At 39.0% G+C, this 18,933-nt stretch overlaps 1 protein-coding gene across 1 annotated transcript; it reads left to right on the forward strand.

Annotated features, from left to right (window-relative positions):
* Positions 1 to 267: 267 nt before the first annotated feature.
* DMRTA1 (DMRT-like family A1) lies at positions 268 to 4,954 on the forward strand. Its single transcript, XM_012665013.1, has 2 exons — positions 268 to 928; positions 4,107 to 4,954. The coding sequence occupies exons 1-2, from the start codon at positions 268 to 270 to the stop codon at positions 4,952 to 4,954; spliced, it is 1,509 nt and encodes a 502-aa protein (XP_012520467.1).
* The last annotated feature ends 13,979 nt before the right edge of the window (positions 4,955 to 18,933 follow it).

Raw genomic sequence — 18,933 nt, forward strand, 5'->3', positions numbered from 1 at the left:
CGCGCAGAGCTTAGGGACGTTAACGTAGCGCCTTGGGACTTAAGAGGCTCACTGGGCAGCTGCGCCTTTTAGCGTCTCCTGCTCCCGCACGCGGTCGTCCCAACTCTGGGCGGGAAGGGCGCAAAACTTTTGTCCGTGCGTGGGTGGGGGGCGCAGCGGGACCACAGCCCGCCCTCACCGCCCCCCACTCCTTCTCCACAGACCCGCAGAGTTAGCTGAGGACAGCGCACTTTCTAGCTGCTACGCCTCTCCAGAAACTTCTCGGGAATGGAGCAGTCACCGAGTGGCAGCAGAGACCGCAGCGGTAGCGGCCGACCCCACCTGGCCCCTGGGCTGTTGGCTGCGGCCCCTCCGTCCCCGTCCCCGGCGTTGCCGGTACCTTCGGGGATGTCCATTCCTCCAGCTTTCCTGCGGCCTCCCAGCCTCTTCCTGAGAGCAGCCGCGGCCGCCGCTGCCGCTGCCGCAACGTCCGGCGGCGGAGGCTGCCCGCCGGCTCCCGGGCTGGACAGGGCAGTGGGCGCGGCGGGCTGCGGCTACCCGCGGACGCCCAAGTGTGCCCGCTGTCGCAACCACGGCGTGGTGTCGGCGCTCAAGGGCCACAAGCGCTTCTGCCGCTGGCGGGACTGCGCGTGTGCCAAGTGCACGCTGATCGCCGAGCGCCAGCGCGTCATGGCCGCCCAGGTGGCGCTGCGCAGGCAGCAGGCGCAGGAGGAGAGCGAAGCCCGGGGGCTGCAGAGGCTCCTGTGTGCTGGACTCCCCGGGCCCGGGGGTCCAGCCTCCGGCGGCTGCGGCAGAACTGAAAATCCCCAGGCCACGGGCGGCAGGGCGGCGGCGGCTGCGCCGGGACGGTGTGCCTTGCGTCAAGCTTGTGGTCTGGCGACCCCGGCTTTCGAGGTTTTCCCGCAAGAGTATCCTGGGGCAAAACAAGGTGAGTTGGTCCTTCATTTGCTCTTCGCACAAGAAAATGGTTGTTCTGAAGCGAAACATTTTGAAACAAGCAGCCGCACCCTCGAGGCGGGCAGGAAAAGTTTTTTTTATTTTTTTTTAATTTATTTTTATTTTTAAAGAAGCACTTATTTAAGTTCTGGGAAACTGTTCTGTAACATGGACGCTAATGGGGTGTTAGAGACCCATCACCTTCACTTTGGAAGGGCTCAGTGTTCCCTTAGGTGATAGGATAAGATAACGTAAAAGTAAAGCATGGGTGATCACAAATGAAAAACTCGCCTGGAGTTGTTTGCGCACAAGTTGATTTAACTTTTTCTCTGTGTGTGTAGAACTTCAAGCGAGCATGAACGAAAAGCTTAGTGAAGGTGCTGTGTTTTAGAATGATCTTGCCTAGAAACTCAATGACGGGTGGGAATGCAGTTCTTTACCTTTGGAGCAAACCTTTGGCGCCAGCTACAAGTTAGGGAAGAGAGTGAAATCTACCAAAGCCTATCTTTCCCCCCTCCTTTCCTTATAAATCTTTTCGTAAAATTTATTTTGTAATACCATTGATGAGAATTTCAGAGTTCAATGTTGGAGATTTCTTTTCCAAGGAGTTTTAGTTTTTCTCTTATTTGTTGACTGCAAAGCAATTAGCTATATAAAAAACTATCCCAAATTAACTGTTCTTACCAATGTAAATCTTACTGTATTTTAATGAATTTCATAGCCTTCCATAGGGCCTTCTAGCGGTGAAAATGTCATTTCAATATTTTTGTATAAGTCCAAGCCAGGTTGTACTATATGAAATTATATGATAATGATACAGTAAATTATTAACTATTATAGAAACCTTCCTTGAATTGTGAAAATTGCAGATCTTAACACTGCAGATGTACTTTTGAAAAAGACTAGCTTGCCTATGCCAACTTTTTGCATGCATTCTAGTTTATTTCAGTAGATGAAATAGACTTTAAAAGTTTCTCATGAAAGATCCAGGAGTGCTGAAGAGTAAAGTTTTAAGTAAAACTGCTATAAAAAAAGAGTAAAGTTTTAAGTAAACCTGCTATAAAATTGCTATAAAAGTTTTAAGTAAAACTGAGGATTCCTTAAACTACACCAATAATAAAATCTGGCTGACAGCTCCCTGCAAAACATTGGTTTATATGGTTTTTTTTGGTACTAAAGTGTTCTGTTTATATTATAGGGCTAATTATTTTATTTTATTCTTTGTTTCAGATAACCCTCTACAAAAAGCAAACCAATTTTCTAAAGGCTACTTCAATGGCTTTCTAAATTGAACTGCCTCCTTTTACAATAGCAATGAACTGTAGTAAGATAGTCTATTTACTTTACTCATTCATTAGACAAAGACTAACAGTGATTCAGAAGTGCATAAGATTTTCCTACACAAAAGAACCTTATATTAAAAATAAGACAGACTATATGTATCCAAAAACTACAATAGAAGGCATAATATACAATGATAAATGCAATAGAAGAAGTAAGACAAGCTATCAGAGTTGAGAGGATAGAGAGGATGTAAATGGTATATCACAATATTTTAAAGACACCTTATTTTCCAATACCTTATGCAATAGGTATTTCATTGCATATGTTGTATTACAGGTGCAATATAACAAGAAATTATTCCGTGCATAAATTGCTATACAGATGAAATTTCCATACTTTACATGTTCGGGGGGCATATTTAGTGAATCATATTTTTAAGTAAAATGTAATGGAGGATGAGTGGAAATCTATCTCCACTTGGCACGCTTCATTAGGAAAGTTTTATTGTATTATTTAAAGTTGAAAATACTACAGAGTCTTTGTAATTTTGCAGTAACAACATCCTTTCTTTCAACATATACTTGATATAGTGACATTTTGACCCTCAAAGTGCTAAATTGTGCGCACTTTGATTTTAAAATGAACTATAGATGTGTCTTTAGAAGTTAGGACTGGTTCTTAAGAAAACCAGAGGGAACATGAGAGTATTGCAAATCGTGGTGAAAATCAGTGCTTTAGGGAGTATTTGTCCAAAAAAAGTTAGACAGAAATACTCAGAATACCCCCACTTAACAATTTACCCTTACCTGTAGATATATAAAATGTATCTATAGGGTAAGAGGAAATGTAAACCAAAGTAAAAGTTATTTAGTGAATATGTGCATTATTGTTATTTTCCTGGTGTTAGCCTGGCAAAAGAGTTTTAAAATATTTTTGTTTTATTAATATGCTCAATGTGTTGGGATAGTAAAATATTTTTAGAAAATGCCCTAAATATTGGAGGGTGGGTATGATTTGAAGCAAATGCCTAATATGTTGTTTTTGAGATACTTTGATGATCCATACAGATTCTAATAGTGGAGTTTATAATTTTGTTTTGAAAACAATTTTGTTTTAAAATCTTTTCTTGATATTTCTTAGGGGCTATAAAAGAAAGTGCATCCTTCAAGGAGGATTTTGAAAAAATACGAAGTCTATATAATCTCTCACATAAAACAAAATATGTAAGCTCTAGTATGAATTGAGATTGATACAGCAGTAGTCATTACTGGTTTAAATTTGAAATGAAATTAACAATTTTGGTCGTTTTTTTACATTATTCAGGTAACTTAATTGGAACTTGAAATGTGAGCATAAAAAACCAATTGTTGAAATTTAACATTAGCGATTAAATAGAATATTCATTTCAAACTAAGATTATTCTTTTTTTAGATTATCTAAACCTAACCATTTTATTGAGTTATTTTTATATAGTGTCATTGTGAAAAAATATCACTTAGATAACAAAAACTTGGGTGACATTTAGGAAGATCCCAAACTGCCAAGATAGGACAAATAGTGTGCCATGTTGATGTTTCTTAACATTAACACATTTGGGTATCAATTGACTCTCATCTTATAATTCCTAAGTACAACTCCATTTAAATATTGTATATCTTTGTGATTCTGAAATGACATAAGAAATAGCGTTTTCTCACTATTCTAGCACCTGCATTTCTGAATGATCTTTTAAATTTGAGTTATTCATTAAAATGTCTTAGAATGTATAAATATTACTATTATGAGCGAAAGAATTATTTTATCCAGCATTATTTTTACATGAGCAGTACTATGTTCTGGGAAATATTCCCTATATTTGATTCTTTTTTTCCCCCTCTCTTCTTCAGGACAAAAAGAGAGGAAATGTGAGTCATGCCAGAGTGGACAAGAAGAACTGATTTCCAAATCCCATCAACCTTCCCTGGAATCATCTCCTAGGTCTAATGGTGTCATTGGGAAACAAAGCATAAAGTCATCTATTTCAGAATATTCAAATAAGCAGGATAGCATCCTATCTCCTTACCCTGGGGAGCAATCAGGAGGTGAAGAGAGTCCCAGGTCCTTATCATCCTCTGATCTGGAATCAGGAAATGAAAGTGAGTGTGCCAAAGACTTTACTGCTACCAGAACGAGCCTTCCCACAGTGTCCTCAAGACCAAGAGATCCTCTAGATATCCTTACTAAGATTTTTCCAAGTTACAGGCGCAGCCGGCTAGAAGGCATTCTACAGTTCTGCAAAGGGGATGTGGTCCAAGCCATTGAACAGATTTTGAATGGGAAAGAACACAAGCCAGACACCAGGAACCTAGCAAGCTCAGGAGAACTGGAAAATACAGCCTTTCAGAGAGCTTCAAATTTTAGTTTAGCTGGAATTAGTTTTGGAACTCTAGGTAATAAATCAGCTTTCTCTCCTCTTCAGACCACTTCTGCTTCTTATGGAGGTGATTCAAGTCTCTACAGCTTAAATCCTAGACTAGGTATCAGTCCATTACGACTGACATACTCTTCTCCAAGAAGAGGGCTATCTGGTTTTATGTCACCCTATCTAACGCCTGGGTTGGTACCTGCCTTGCCTTTTCGGCCAGCTTTGGATTATGCCTTCTCAGGGATGATTAGGGATTCTTCCTACCTTCCCAGTAAAGATGCGATAACTGGTGGTAGACTGTATTCCAGACTGAATCAGGACAATCTGTAATGTATCTGCCCATTTTCCCTTTCTGGAGTATTTCTATAATCATGCAACACACACACACACACACACACACACACACACACACATACACACCTATTAATGTATTTCCATATGTATATAAGTGGATTACCAGGACTTAAAAATGCTATTTTTTTAGAGGCAATATAATAGACTTTAGATCTGAAGACACTTCTTTAGCAATGATTAAATGAAAGAAGCATTTGAACATTGTATAATACGTGCCTTGAATAAAGCTACTTCAGGAAATACTTTTGCTTGAATGAATTTTTTCTCTAACTTATCATTTTAAAAATGCCTATTTTAAAAAAGTATACTTTAAAAAAGTATACTTGTTTCTATTTTATTGAAAAGTGGGGCTTATTGTTATAAAATATACCTGTGAGCGTAAAGCAAAATGAACCAAAAGGAAGAATTGAATAATTGAGGTAATTCTAAGTAATTACTATTTTAAAACTTTTTCTTCTATTTTGTTCCTTGTTCACAGAAGAGAAAAAAGTTATTCAAATTTTATTTAAAGATAAGTGATTAGTAATAAGTGAAACTTTTGAGAGTTTTTTATTTTTTATGAATGTCTTATTTTTCATTCGTACCTGCCATTTATGAAAACAAGTGTCATTAAATAACATTCTCTTTAAAGATAACGTTATTTACACAAAGGCCTGTAAAGTAAATCTTAGGAAATGAAACTTCGCCATCTTCTGGTCACTATCACTAATTGCAACTCAGTTCTACAGGGTACGTGAATTAGAAATGCAATGTTTCCTAGTAGTATAAGCTAACCATTCTTTGAAATAATCACTTTGGATCATGCTGCATTAAAATTTTCATATTGAAAAGTGCACATATACTGTGGATGAAAATTTTAATCTTTAAGTGTGCTTTCCCCTGTACCTGGGGAAATATCCCTATCCATATATGTTTGGGACAGGAATATGGCAGCCATTCTCAAAGGTAAAAATAATTGTATTCAGAAAACTAAAACAATTGCTCGCATAAATATTGACTGAATCTAGACAGATAATGCTGAATGCATTGAGGAGAGATACAAGATTTCCAAAGGGGAAAAACTGCCATTAAATTTTAGAGGTATTCTTGAGATTTTAAAAATACTTTTTGTTTTCCATCTGGAGCATTTGAAAGCTATTTATTTTAGTCAGTGGAAAGTTCCTGAGGAAACTGCTTACAAATAAGTTTATGAAATTTTCTTTATATGCTATTATTTTATTTTATTTTATTTTTATTTCAGGATATTGTGAGGGTACAAACATTATGGTTACACTTTATGTCTTTGCCTCACCCAAGCAAGGGTTAGAGTATGCCATCATTTTTTTGAAGGAAAGTTGCTTCATTGTTATTGTTAGGAATAAATGGAAACCCAACTGTGGTAAAAGACAGTTGACAAATTAGAGATGGTTTAAACAATTTGAGCAGCATGACTCACTAAATATTTCTTTAATTATTATTACTTTTAGAAGGATTTCTTTAATTATATATATGTACTTGTGTGTGTATATATCTGCATATCTATAAGTATCTATGTAGACATAGGCTAAAGCCCTATTGGTTCTATTATCATGAAGGCTTTTCTATGAAGCCATTAAAAATATATTTCCAAAGCATATTTTACCAGAAAATGCCATATTAAATTACTGCAGAATAATTGATGTTGATTTAGGATGTAAACATGTTTAATAGATTATGGATTAATTTTAATGGCATGGATGTGAGAAACCAGATCTTGTAAAATTTTGACGCAGTCAGTATTCATTTATTACAAAAATGTTTCAGATTCTAAACCTAAATAGTACAATGCCTGGCAAGTAGTTGATATTCAATTAATATATACTCAGTAAGAAACCATTTTATATAATAGATCTCTTTGAGACTCTGATAAAATTGAAGAACTCTACAAAATGGCCTACAGATACACAATTTTGCATATAATTTCATGGGGTTCTTGTATCTCCTAAATGCTATTCAGGTTAAAATCCTTGGTGATTCTTAAGTTGTTTCTATTGCATTAATCTGTTTACTGAATGCTATTTTTCTGAAAAGTGTTAGATCCCATAGAGGATACCGAGTGTAAAATATTGTGCTCTAAAGTAAGTTACATTATACAATAGCGATCTCGTTTAAAACAAGAATTATAGAGTTGCTGGATTATTTATGTGATTTATATAACAATGTACATGTATCTGAGAAACTGAATTACTTTTGAACTGGAAAGAACATCCATTTGGGGCAGTATTCAAATTATTGAAGATAATTTTATGATCTTTTAAGTTAATTTACATGATGGCTTATACATTCCATACCCTTTATAATAATTTAAGGACTTAAATAATCTTATAGAATAGGTCATTGTCCAACCACTAAGTAGTGTGTGAGTAAACTGAGGCTCAGAAGTGGTGTCGTCCATCCCTAAGATTAACAGTATGGGTCATCTGGAGTGGAGTTACTGTACTGACTTCAGCAATTTCGGACGATAAGATCTGAGGAAGGATTCTTGTCTATTTTGTCCATTCTCAGCTTTGTACAGTGGTGTCTCACACATAAAGGTGCTCAAATAAAAGGTTTCCACTGACAGATTTAAATAAAAGACAGACAGAAAGAATTAGCTTAGGAATTCAGTCATTCAACATTTGTTTATTAAACACCTACTTTGTGCCATGCACTCTGCTAGACACAAGGGATAAAAGGATGATTAAAATAAAAGATCTCACCTCAAATTGTTCACAGTCTTTATTGTCATGTGTACAAAAGCAACCAACTATTTGACAATGTTGGTACATCAGTGAGTTCTTTGTAATCTTGACATTTATGCCCCTGGATGCTGCTTGAAGCCTGAACTCCTAAGCCACTAATTAGGGGTGGGTAGGAAAAGGGGTAAACATTTTAAGAGCTAGCACATGAAAAAATGAATTAGGTTTATTCCGTATAATGTAGAGGGCATAGAAGATAAAAATTTTATGGACAGAAAATTCAAAAGAACATAAAGAATGACTTTTTCCACAGTTTACAACTGTCCAAGAGTGAAATGGGCTACCTTGTGTGATAATGTAGCCTATACTCATTGAAAATACCAGGTAGAAAATACCAATCGGAGACATAATTGATGGACTTTTTCATTACTTCCTCAGTATTAATACTGAATAATTCATTAGCTAATTAGAAACATGATAAATATTTGTTAAATAAATGAATGAATGAATTTCAATTCTAAGTCCATGAGAATGAAAATACCCAACCATTATTTGTCAATAAAACACAGTGCAGTTTTGCTCATCAGAATTTTTCTTATGTGATAGCCTCCTGGGAGTAGGCAGACATGGAAGAGAGAGAACACAGTGCGTGATTTACAAGGGATTCAGATTGGTCGAGATTAATGTGAAATATATATATATATATATGCATGAGGAAAAAGAAGAGGGCTCAAAGAGAACATAGAAGGAGGGTATAAAGTACATACCAATATCTTCCTGGAAGGAGCACTTGCTTTGGACTTGAGGAGACCTAGTGTGGACTTATTAGCTGTATGACTTGGGCAGGTTACTTGAATTCTTTGGACATTGGTTTCTTCTCAGTAAAACAGGATAATAATAACTAACTTGTGAGATTCATAGAGATAAAAGATAGCTTAAATAAACTGCTGAGTACAGCAATGCTTATATACTGGATGCTAAATAAATCTCACTGTTAGTACTCTGTATTAAGACATCTTTGCCCCCTGGTGGCAATCCTTCAACAAGGAGCATTGTGATTGCATTTAATCCAGTTAATGAATGTGGAACCCAAAGGGCTGCCATCACCAGAGGAACATGCAGGCTTCGGTACAGACTTCCTGTTTGATTGCTCATTTCATAGGTGAGCCACACTTTCATAACATATTATTGTATATGCTACCTGGATTCTTTCAAGGGCTATCTGAAGAAAACAAACAGCATAACCACAGTTTTGTTTGCTACATTTGCCAGTCAGAATTTAGTCAGGAAAACAGAATCTCTGTCAGTATATGTGGAAATAAGGGACTTATAGAAATGTGAACTAACACAAGTAAAGGAGGAGCTGGGAAATGAAAGTCTGCAAGAGGGAAATTGCAGATCAGAGAAAGAGACATAAACTAATCTGCCGGAAGCACTGGCGTGGGTGAACAAGTGGGAACTTGCAGAAAATCCGTGAAGTCCAGCATGCCCAGTCACTCGAATATTCCCAGAGGAGAGGTTCCGAAGGGGGTCTGTGGGGAGCTAGTGTCTCTGTGTGGCTACTAGCTCTGTGGGTGTGCGAGTAAACAGCCGGTAGTGGGCCTGCACCACTGTGGGTCAGCGGGGTCTGCAGGCAGGAAGAAAAGTGGGATGTGGAGTAAGAAAAAGAGAGGACAGCCTGGAAATCACTGGGTATCTGATTCTGATGACTTCTGTCTCACTTCTACCTTACAAATCTCACCATAATTCCTTTTTGGGCCAAATCTCACTCTGAAGAATACAGGAAGGGGGATTTTGGGAAATGTATTAATAGTTCCTAGTCTTAGCCAAACTGACTTAGCCTGGTCCAGTACAGGTACTCCTTGCCAGCGTGGCTTTCATACTCACTTATATTCATCATATTTACTTTGGAATACGTGCAAAAACAAAGTCATTCTTTTATCTAAGGTGGTTGTTGTATCAACAATCCTCTGTATGATAAAAATGTGCTAACCCTCTCCCCAAAAGAGGACCCATAAAGTGATTTATCTATGTTTGGGTTTTGCTCATTCCTTTTACCTAGTCAAATTGTCCTTTGAATATCATATCACTTTAATCCTGAGATACAGGTAACCACTATTAATAACTGGTTTTTATGGTAGGGAATTAGGAAAAGGGGAAACACGTGCACAGACACACACACACACACACACACAAATATATATACTTACTTTGAAGCAAGGAAGAAATAAATGTTTCTATTTACTAGTGCTCTCATGTTTGGTCATGGGACCATAACTTGTCATGAGATCAGAGATGGTATTTATAACTTCCTTCTTCTACTACCCACTTCATGTTTTCTTTGCTCCCAGAAAGTGTCTTGGTTAACTGTGGTTCCTTACTTGGTGGAGTAACCCAAATCCTCATTCCTGAAGAGTCTGTGCCATTGACAGTCCTGCCTCTATTAGGTTGTTGTAGTTTTCCACTAACTTTCACCACGAAATATTGAGAGACTAAACGACATTCTAGGGGCTCTTCTGCATACTGGAAATTCTACCCCCTGCCTCTTTCCTGTGGTTTCAGTGACTTGAGGTGCCCCAAATAGCCAATAGTAGTCTCAGGTTCCAGTACAATGTTGTATGCTCTTATGGAATCATTTCTCCTTTGGGAAGCAAGACCTCTAAATCAAAAAAGCCAAAAATTTTAGAGAAAGGAAACAAAAATATTTATCAGCGAATCATAAGGATTAATATGAAAGGAGTCATTCCCATGTCTACGTGTAATTCCCAGACTCATGAATCCTGGGTATAGGAGAAACATCACTACATATTTATTACTGATTCAAAGCCTATCTTCCATCCAGAAAAACATTATTCTAGTCCCATAAAGTGCTTTCACCAGCTGGTGCCATAACTGAGTCTTCCAAAGGCCATTCCATAATTTTATTAGGCCAGCTGTTTCAGGATGAGGAGAACATGATGACACCAGTGAATTCCATGAGCATGAGTCCAATATTGTACTTCGTATGCTACAAAATGAGTTTCTTTCTCAGAAATAATGTTGTATGGAATACTATAAAGGTGAATAAGCCATTCTGAAAGCCCTAGATAGCAGTTTTAGCAGAAACATTAAGAGTGGGAAAGGTAAAACCATATCCAGCATAAGTGTTGTTTTTTTTTTTCCCAGTGAGAACAAAGAGATGCTCCTCCAATGGTGGAAGTGATCCAATGTAATCAACATGCCACCGGGTGGCTGGCTGGTTCCTCCAGGGAATGGTGCCATTTCAGGGGCTCAGTGTTGATCTTTGCTCTTGGCAGGTTGGGTACTCAGCAGTGACTCTTGCCAAATTGGCCTTGGTGAATGGAAGTCCATGTTACTGAGCCCATACATAAGCTCCATCTCTGCTTCCATGATCATTCTCTTCATAAGCCAATTGGGCAATGATGGAAATAAAAGAATGGATCACCTAGTGCATATGATTATTAAGATACTCTTCTTCGGAGGTTGTTGTTTGGTGAGAATTTATATAGGACAAAGATATCTTCGTATTTTGGGTCTGTTTGGAGAGAGGTCTTTCCACATACCTTTTCTCTAGACCTTGTTACTAATTTTCCAATCATGTTTCTTCCAAGTTGCTGATCATCCAGCCACACTGTTAGCCACTGCTCATGACTCATTCTAGATATGTACCTCTGTCCATCTCTCCTTCCAGGCAAAATGAACAATCAGGTGCACAGCTTGCAGTTCTTCCCATTGGAAAAATTTTCCTTACCACTATCCTTCAAGGCCACACCTGTAGTGCTGCATCTGTCTACTTCAGATAGTGCCAGAATAGTGTTCAGAACCATTGTGAAGAAGCATCAGATTGTTCTTTTTCATTCTGCTGTCATAGACAACTCTACATAAGAGAGAGGAGGCAACGCAGCAGAAATAGGAGACATGGGCATTTAAGCCACTTTTCATGCAACTTATTTGTGACTTCAAAACCTCTGGAGAAAAATGCATCTATTGTGTCCACTTGATGGCATACTGCTACATAAGGCTTGGGGAGTCAGACAAGATCCTGTGAACTTGAATACTTAGGGTCACATGGTTATTTGATGGCCAATACTAAGTGTTAGAACTCTATTAGAACACTGTAACAAGGGGGAAGCTGTTTCTTAAAAGGAGAATAATTTTCTGCAGAGAAAGCAAAACTTTTCTACAAAGTCCAAGAGGGCTGCGCTGTGATTTACTTATAAGGGTCTGCCAAAGGTTTCCCTAAGGATTTCTGATTGCCATAGACACTTCAAGCTCTATTGAGTCTGCTGTATTATGTTGTCCAAGTGGCAGGACAGGTTGAATGGCAATCTGGCTTTGTTGCAGAACCTCCTTTTGATCTTGGCTCGACTCAAAACTGACAGCTTACTTGGTTATTTGGTAAATGGGTTGAAGTAAGATGCCCAAATAAGGTACTTACAACCAAAATACAGATGTCCACTTCTAAGAGGTAGTAGGCACTGGATGCAGAAATGTTCTTCATCTGATAAGAGATATTTCAATATGCACCAGACCACTCATCCTTAGAAATTTTACAGATATGGCATACCCCTGAATTTTTATGGGATCAATTCTTCCAGCCCAGGCATGCATATGTCTTGACGTATCTTCGGCGGGCGGTCCCCAACCTCTTTGACACCAGGCACCGGTTTCGTGGAAGACAGTTTTCCCACGTATGGGTGGCAGCCATGCTGCTTCGGATCCACCTCAGATCAGGTGTTGGATTCTCGTGGGGAGCGCGCACAACCTGGATCCCTTGCATGTGCAGTTTGCAGGGGGTTCTTACTCCTATGAGGGTCTGATGCCTCTGTTGATTTGACAGGGAGGCGGGGCTGGGGCGGTGAGGCAAGCGATGGGGAGCGACTGTGGGTGCAGGTGGGGCTTAGCTCACTCACTCGCCCACCTCCTGCTGTGCGGGCTGGGGATGGAGGGAGATTGAGGACCACAGATCTAGAGTATTTGCTACTTTCTGCTTGCCAGGTTCAATAAGCAAATGAGCATGATATCATTTATGTGGTGGGCTTGCTTGATGTTCTGTAGAGGGGAGAAGCAAACAATTTCCTGGTAGACTACATTTTAGCAGAGGATTGGAGAGTTGATATAGCCCTAAGAAGGGCTATTACACTGTGTTAACTGCTGCTGGTGGTTCTTACTAACAAGTATAGAGAAAAAATGTTTATGAGATCAATCGTCTAAAACTAGAAAAAAAAAGAAGCTGTGTTCATTTGCTCCAATGAAGCAATCACATCTGGAAATACAGCTGCAGTTGTAGTTACTATCTAATTAAATTTATGATAGTACACTGTAATTCTTCAAGATCCATCTGCCTTCTCCAGAGGCCAAATAGGTGAGTGGAATGGGAAAGTGGTAGGACTCTTTTAGTCCTTTATGGTGGCACAAACCTTGGCAGGCCCTCCAGGAATGGCTACTGCTTCTGTTTGTCTACTTTGGTAGGGAGTGGAAGTCCTTGAGACCTCATTTGACATTTCCAGTTATAATGTCCTCAATCCATAGGTCAGGGTCCAGTGTGGGGATTTTACAAGTTGTTGAGTATGGCTCTTCCAACTATATTTTCCAGAAATGAGGAAATAAAGATGGATAATTTTGGAAACCCATTGGTCTAACTTTATGATGGACCTGAACCAAAATGTCATTGATGATTAGACCTTACTCTCCTCTCTAAGCTCTGTCCACTGTTGTGGACAACGGTGGCAATTTAGGTTTCCAGGGATTAGTTATTTGTCCAATAAACTCTGAAGAAATATGATTATTTTCCTTTTCTCAATGTATAGTCACCTGGTAAATTGGTTTAGGTAGGAGGAATATTTACATTGTAAATTATTGAAAATGTAGCAGGGTCTCTACTTAGAAGGACCTGTCCTCACTTTCTACAAGAGGCTTTGGGTCTATAAACAGGTTAAGGGTAGAAATATGTTGCAGGGCCATGACTTTCTCTTGTGGTAATTCAAGACAGACTTTGTTTCATCAAATCTATAGTTTTTCCACTTATACAAATCAAGTATGACTTTGACAAGCTGCCCACCTATTTCAGTCTTAGAAACACAATTATCGATTAGTCAATGCCAAAAGTCTCTGCAAGTTAAATCATTCTGGTTACTGCTTCAGCCCAATTTTTTTTTTAATAGAATTCATGCCTAATCTTATATCTAGCACATAAGTGCCACCACTTGGATTTCACTACTCCTGGATCTCATTATCCCCTTTGAATTCAGGAAGCCTATTTTACTGGCAGCAAGTTTCACAAATATCCCAGGCATAGAGAAGAGCCGCAACTGAGGACTCCAGTGAAGTTGGTGCTTTCCTAATCAAGGGAGTGACATTTTTTAGAGTAGCTTGGGAAACATAATTAAGATGCGAGCGAGCAGTTAATACATAATAAATCCACATCAACATCTTAATCTCCAAAAACCATTGTGGTTGATCTCACTACAGTGTCCTAATTCAGGGGCACTTACGTAGGCATCTGCAGATAGCAGTTTTCTCTATGTAGCTACTACTTCCGTGAGTGCTCAGCCAAGCACCTGCTGGTGGGAATGGGGTTGCTCTTGGTCAGCAAAATCAGCAATTAGGAATATAAGCTCATTATGGAGTGGAGGAAAGAAAGGACAAGTTAAGACCTTCTGGGCACATCTGAGTCTGTCATTGTGTTTTACCGTAATAATTTCTCTTAGTAATGACTTCTGTTTCCCTTCTGCCTTGTAAATCTTGTAGAGTTCCTCTTTTGGCCAACTCTAACTTGGAACCACACAGGCAAGGAAATTCTGGGAAATTTAGTTTCTAGCCTTAGCCAAGTTGACACAACACAAATGAGCACATGACATGTTGTAAAATTCATATGTTGTCAATTTTTTTCAATTTTATAGCTTTATGAAATGGTATTTTTTCTCCCTCTGAAGCAAAGCTTGGGCATATGTTAAATATGAGGAACCAATAATAGTAAATGCCTAACTTATGTCTTTAATTACATGTCCTATTGTCAATTTTACTATCTTTAAAAATATATTTATTATGGGATAATTTAAAAATCACATGCCATTGTGAGAAATGGTATAGAAACATCTCATATACCCTTTACCCAGTTTTCCCCAGTGGTGACATCTTACATGATTTTAGTACAATGTCACAACCAGAAAACTGAAATTGACATAACCCATAGATAATACATGGATTTAATTCAGGATAACACATAAAGTTGAGGGGATTTTTGGCATAGGAAGATATCATTTGGCGTACATTTTAAAAAGATAATTGTAGCTGTGTTTTGGAGAATCAGCTGTAAGGAACAAAGAATGGAGCCGGAAAGCAAATTTGGAGATTATTGCATAAGCCAGATAAGAGATGATGGTGGCTTAGAAGAAGATTGTGAAAAAGGAATTGGAGGTGGTAGGTAGTGGTCAGATTCTATATAGAATGTAGAAATCATAGAATTTGCTTATGGATTGATGTGGGGTATATAAAAAAGAAAGGAACCAAAGGTACCTCCAAAGTTTTGATCTAAACAACTTAGTTGAATGGTGTTCCCATTTACTGAGATGGTAAAGAGTATAAGCTTGTTCATTTTTATGCCACTCAGGTAGTATGAAAAATTTCAAAGAATGATTATTATAAAGGCCACTTTTATGGCCATAATGAGGTTATACTAGAAATTAAAAAAAAAAACAAATTAAGGAAAAAATTGTCATCAACTTTCTTTCTCTTACCTCCTCCTTTTACATGTTAAGAAAGTGAAAAAAAAAAAAACCCTCAAATAATTAGAAGTAAAATTTCAATGGAGTATCGTGCAAATACTTAGAAGTGAGTGATAGCTACAAATTATTCCACAGTGTAATGCAGCTTAAGAGGGTGAGAGAAGAAAATGTGTAGCTTTAAGTAAATTAATTTTAAAAAATTTTAAAAATAAATAATTTTACTCAAGAAGCTAGCAAAGCATATGAAATGAATCTAGGAAAAGGGAATGGGATTATACAGGTAGAAGTAGAAATTAATACAGTGTAAAAAAACTAACTAAAATACAGATCGAAAAGGCAAAACCTATGTTCTATGAAAGTTTAATAAATAGACAAATCTTTATAGAAAGGCTCACCAAGAGAGAAGAGATAAATAAATAATATTACAAATGATATAGGAGACATCAGAAAAGAATTACATCATGTCAATATTATGAATGCTTTTTTTTTGAAAATTTACATTAATTGTAAGCATTTCTAAAAATTATTGAAAAATTGGTGGAGTTGAGAAACCACCATTAAAGAAATAGAATATGTAGTTTAAAAAAAATGCATCCCTTTATTCTCATGAGAATATATCAGATCCACAGAGTTTCTGGCAAGGTTTACCAAACATTCAAGAAACACATAATCTCTATGTTATACAAACTCTTTAATAACAAAGAACAAGAGAGAACACTTGTTAAACTTGACATCTGAGGTATATCTTGATACCAGAACATAAGTGCTGAAAGGGAAAATTTCTTTATACAGAAATCTTAAATCAAAGGAAATGAGGAAATCGAATTTATCTGTGTATCTAAAAATACACTGTTAGTCATGTTTTTCAGGAATCCATAGATAGCTTAAATCATTAAATTTATCAGTATAATTTTCTACATTAACAAATTAAGCAAAAATATTTATATATATAGGAAAAATGTAATGTATTTCATGCTAATTTACAAGATACTTTTAGATAAGTAGGGACGGAAACTGTGGATAGGTTCAGCTACAAGAAACAAATTTTAACTAATTTTTACCAAACTATGACTTTAAAATTATTGAATGGGGGGAGGCAAGATGGCAGACGAGAAACACTTCCAGCCAGAGTGTCTCTACAAGAAGGAAAGATTTTAGATGGAAGTGAAAAAAACAAACAGGCAGACAAACATATTAGATGAAAGTTGGAAGTAAGGGTGCCTGAACCTACAGGAGACTCCACGGGAAGAGGCTGCGGAGCAGAAGTGGAAGGACAAAGGCATTGGCAGGGTCTAAATCCTTAGAGGCTTGGAGACCAGAGACAAGGGTAGGTGGAGCAGTTAAATTTCTCCTCCCTTGCATCTCTGACTGCTGGTGGGCTCCTTAGCTGCTGGAGAGACCTTCTGACACCAGCCCAGAGACGGCTGCTGCCAGTGAGTGGTGAGCTTCTTGCCGACAGGGCACCGGGCTCCCAGCTCCCTTGGGGCACCTCCCACCCCACAGACCCGAGCTGATGGCCAGGCGCTATATTGCTTCATTCTCTCCTTCCCCTCCCCTACCTGAGGCTATCAAGAGAGACACCACCTGGAGACATCCACAGGGAAGAGGACCTTTCCTTTTGGGGCCCTGCAGTGGACTGAGGGGTACTCGGACTGTGAGCTCCCTACTCCCCAGCCCTCCCTAGTGCTGCTTGCCTGGTGACTCCAGCAGAGTGGGGCAAACCCTGAGACAGAGAGACATTGATCCAGCTTGGGCACCCTGTGGGTGACTTGAGACCAGCATTCTTCTCCCTGGCAGGGTCAGAGATTGATCTCTGTGGCCTGGGGGACAGGCCTGCAGGCCAGATCCTGTACACCCTGGTCTCCATCGCATTGCTGCTGATGGTGGTGGGGGGGAACAGAAGGGAGGACTGAGATGTGTGTGCCTTTAGGGGCAGATCAGAGGGGGTCCTAGATGCAGCATGCTTGGGGGGCAACCCTTCCCCACAGGAGGGCTGTGCTCCCAGCTCAGGCTGTGATCCTGGGCAGGGAACCTCCCAGCTTGCAACACAGTCAGAGGAGCTCTGCTGGCTTGAGGTCCTTCCTGCCAGCAGAGGCAGGGGAAAAACCACGGAGTAGAGGAGGGTGGAAAGGAGCGAGGCTTGCTCCAGACTGCAGGTCTCAGACTGCCCCATCTCCACACGCAGACTTTTTGGCTGAGTGGGGCCATTTCAGCTTTTCCCAGAAGTAGAGAATAGTCCTTTGACCCCTGCTGACAGCATTTGTGGAGCTTGAGGGCAGGCTCACCCAACCTAGCCCCACCCAGCCTCATTCCCCCACCTGCTCCTACTGAGGTGGAGAATAAGGACACACCTGGAAGTCCCATGGACCTACCCACCACCTGAGGCACTAGAGCACCTCTCCAGAGGAACCAGAGCTGGTTACAGGACCCCAAAACAACATTGCAGCTTTTTCGTCCTGGCAAGTGCCACCTACTGACAGGGAGGTCAATTTGCGCACACTTTTACTGCATTTTCTGACTCATCACACAGGGTGTGATCAAATCTCACCCACAAACATCACCCACTGAGAGAGAGACTAAACTGGGCTTGTCATTATGTAAATGAAAATCTAAAGGTAAGAAGCAATAGCTGTTCCAGACGGGAAGGAATCAGTGAAAGAACTCTGAAAGTATGAACAATCAAACTGAAAGCACATCCTCAAAGGGGAACACTAGCTCTCTAGCAGTGGATATCAACCAAATTCAGAACACTAAAATGACAGAAGATTTTCAAACATGGATTCTAAGAAAACTCAATGATATGCAGGAGAAAACGGATACCCAACACAAAGAAACCATACAAAAAATCCAGGGCTTAGAAGAAACCTTCACTAAAGAAATTGGAATATTAAAGAGAAAATCAAACAGAACTTCTGGAAATGAAGAATTGATTCAAGGAATTACAAAACACAGTGAAAAGCCTAGAAGCAATAATGTATCTTCATTAATCAATTTAACAATGAGCAACATTAAGGCTCTGTAATTGAAACTTACGATTTTTAAAAGATTTATAATTTAGATGATAAACTCATTTGTTACTGGGAGATGGCACTACACCACACAACCTTGTGCTTCAGATTTATAGATGGAGACGGCTGCAGGTCTTAAGCAACTTCAGCTGTGTCTCTTCCTGGATATGCTCTCATAGTTGTACTATGTTATTTATACCTTACTCAGAAGAATGCATCAACTCCATAAGGAGTGATTTTTAAAATTTCCACTTGGGGGCTCTGTCTACTTCTGTGCAAATTGAAATACCGCAAATGTCCAGTTACACAAGGAACCTTTTTCAGGAGCTCAATTTAACTTGTACCATATTTTCAATTTATTCTGGTGACGTGTTAGCTTTCCTTATTGATTGGTGCCCCAGGTGTATGCCATCCTTACTTGTGCTGAGCACTTTATATTAGACATTTCATTACATTTCATTAATCCTCTCAAATATCTTGAGAATACTTATCCCAATTTTATAAATGAGTAAATAGCCTAAGAA

This window comes from Propithecus coquereli, unplaced genomic scaffold, assembly GCF_000956105.1.
Source record: "Propithecus coquereli isolate 6110/MARCELLA unplaced genomic scaffold, Pcoq_1.0 Scaffold95, whole genome shotgun sequence".
Lineage (NCBI taxonomy): Eukaryota > Metazoa > Chordata > Mammalia > Primates > Indriidae > Propithecus > Propithecus coquereli.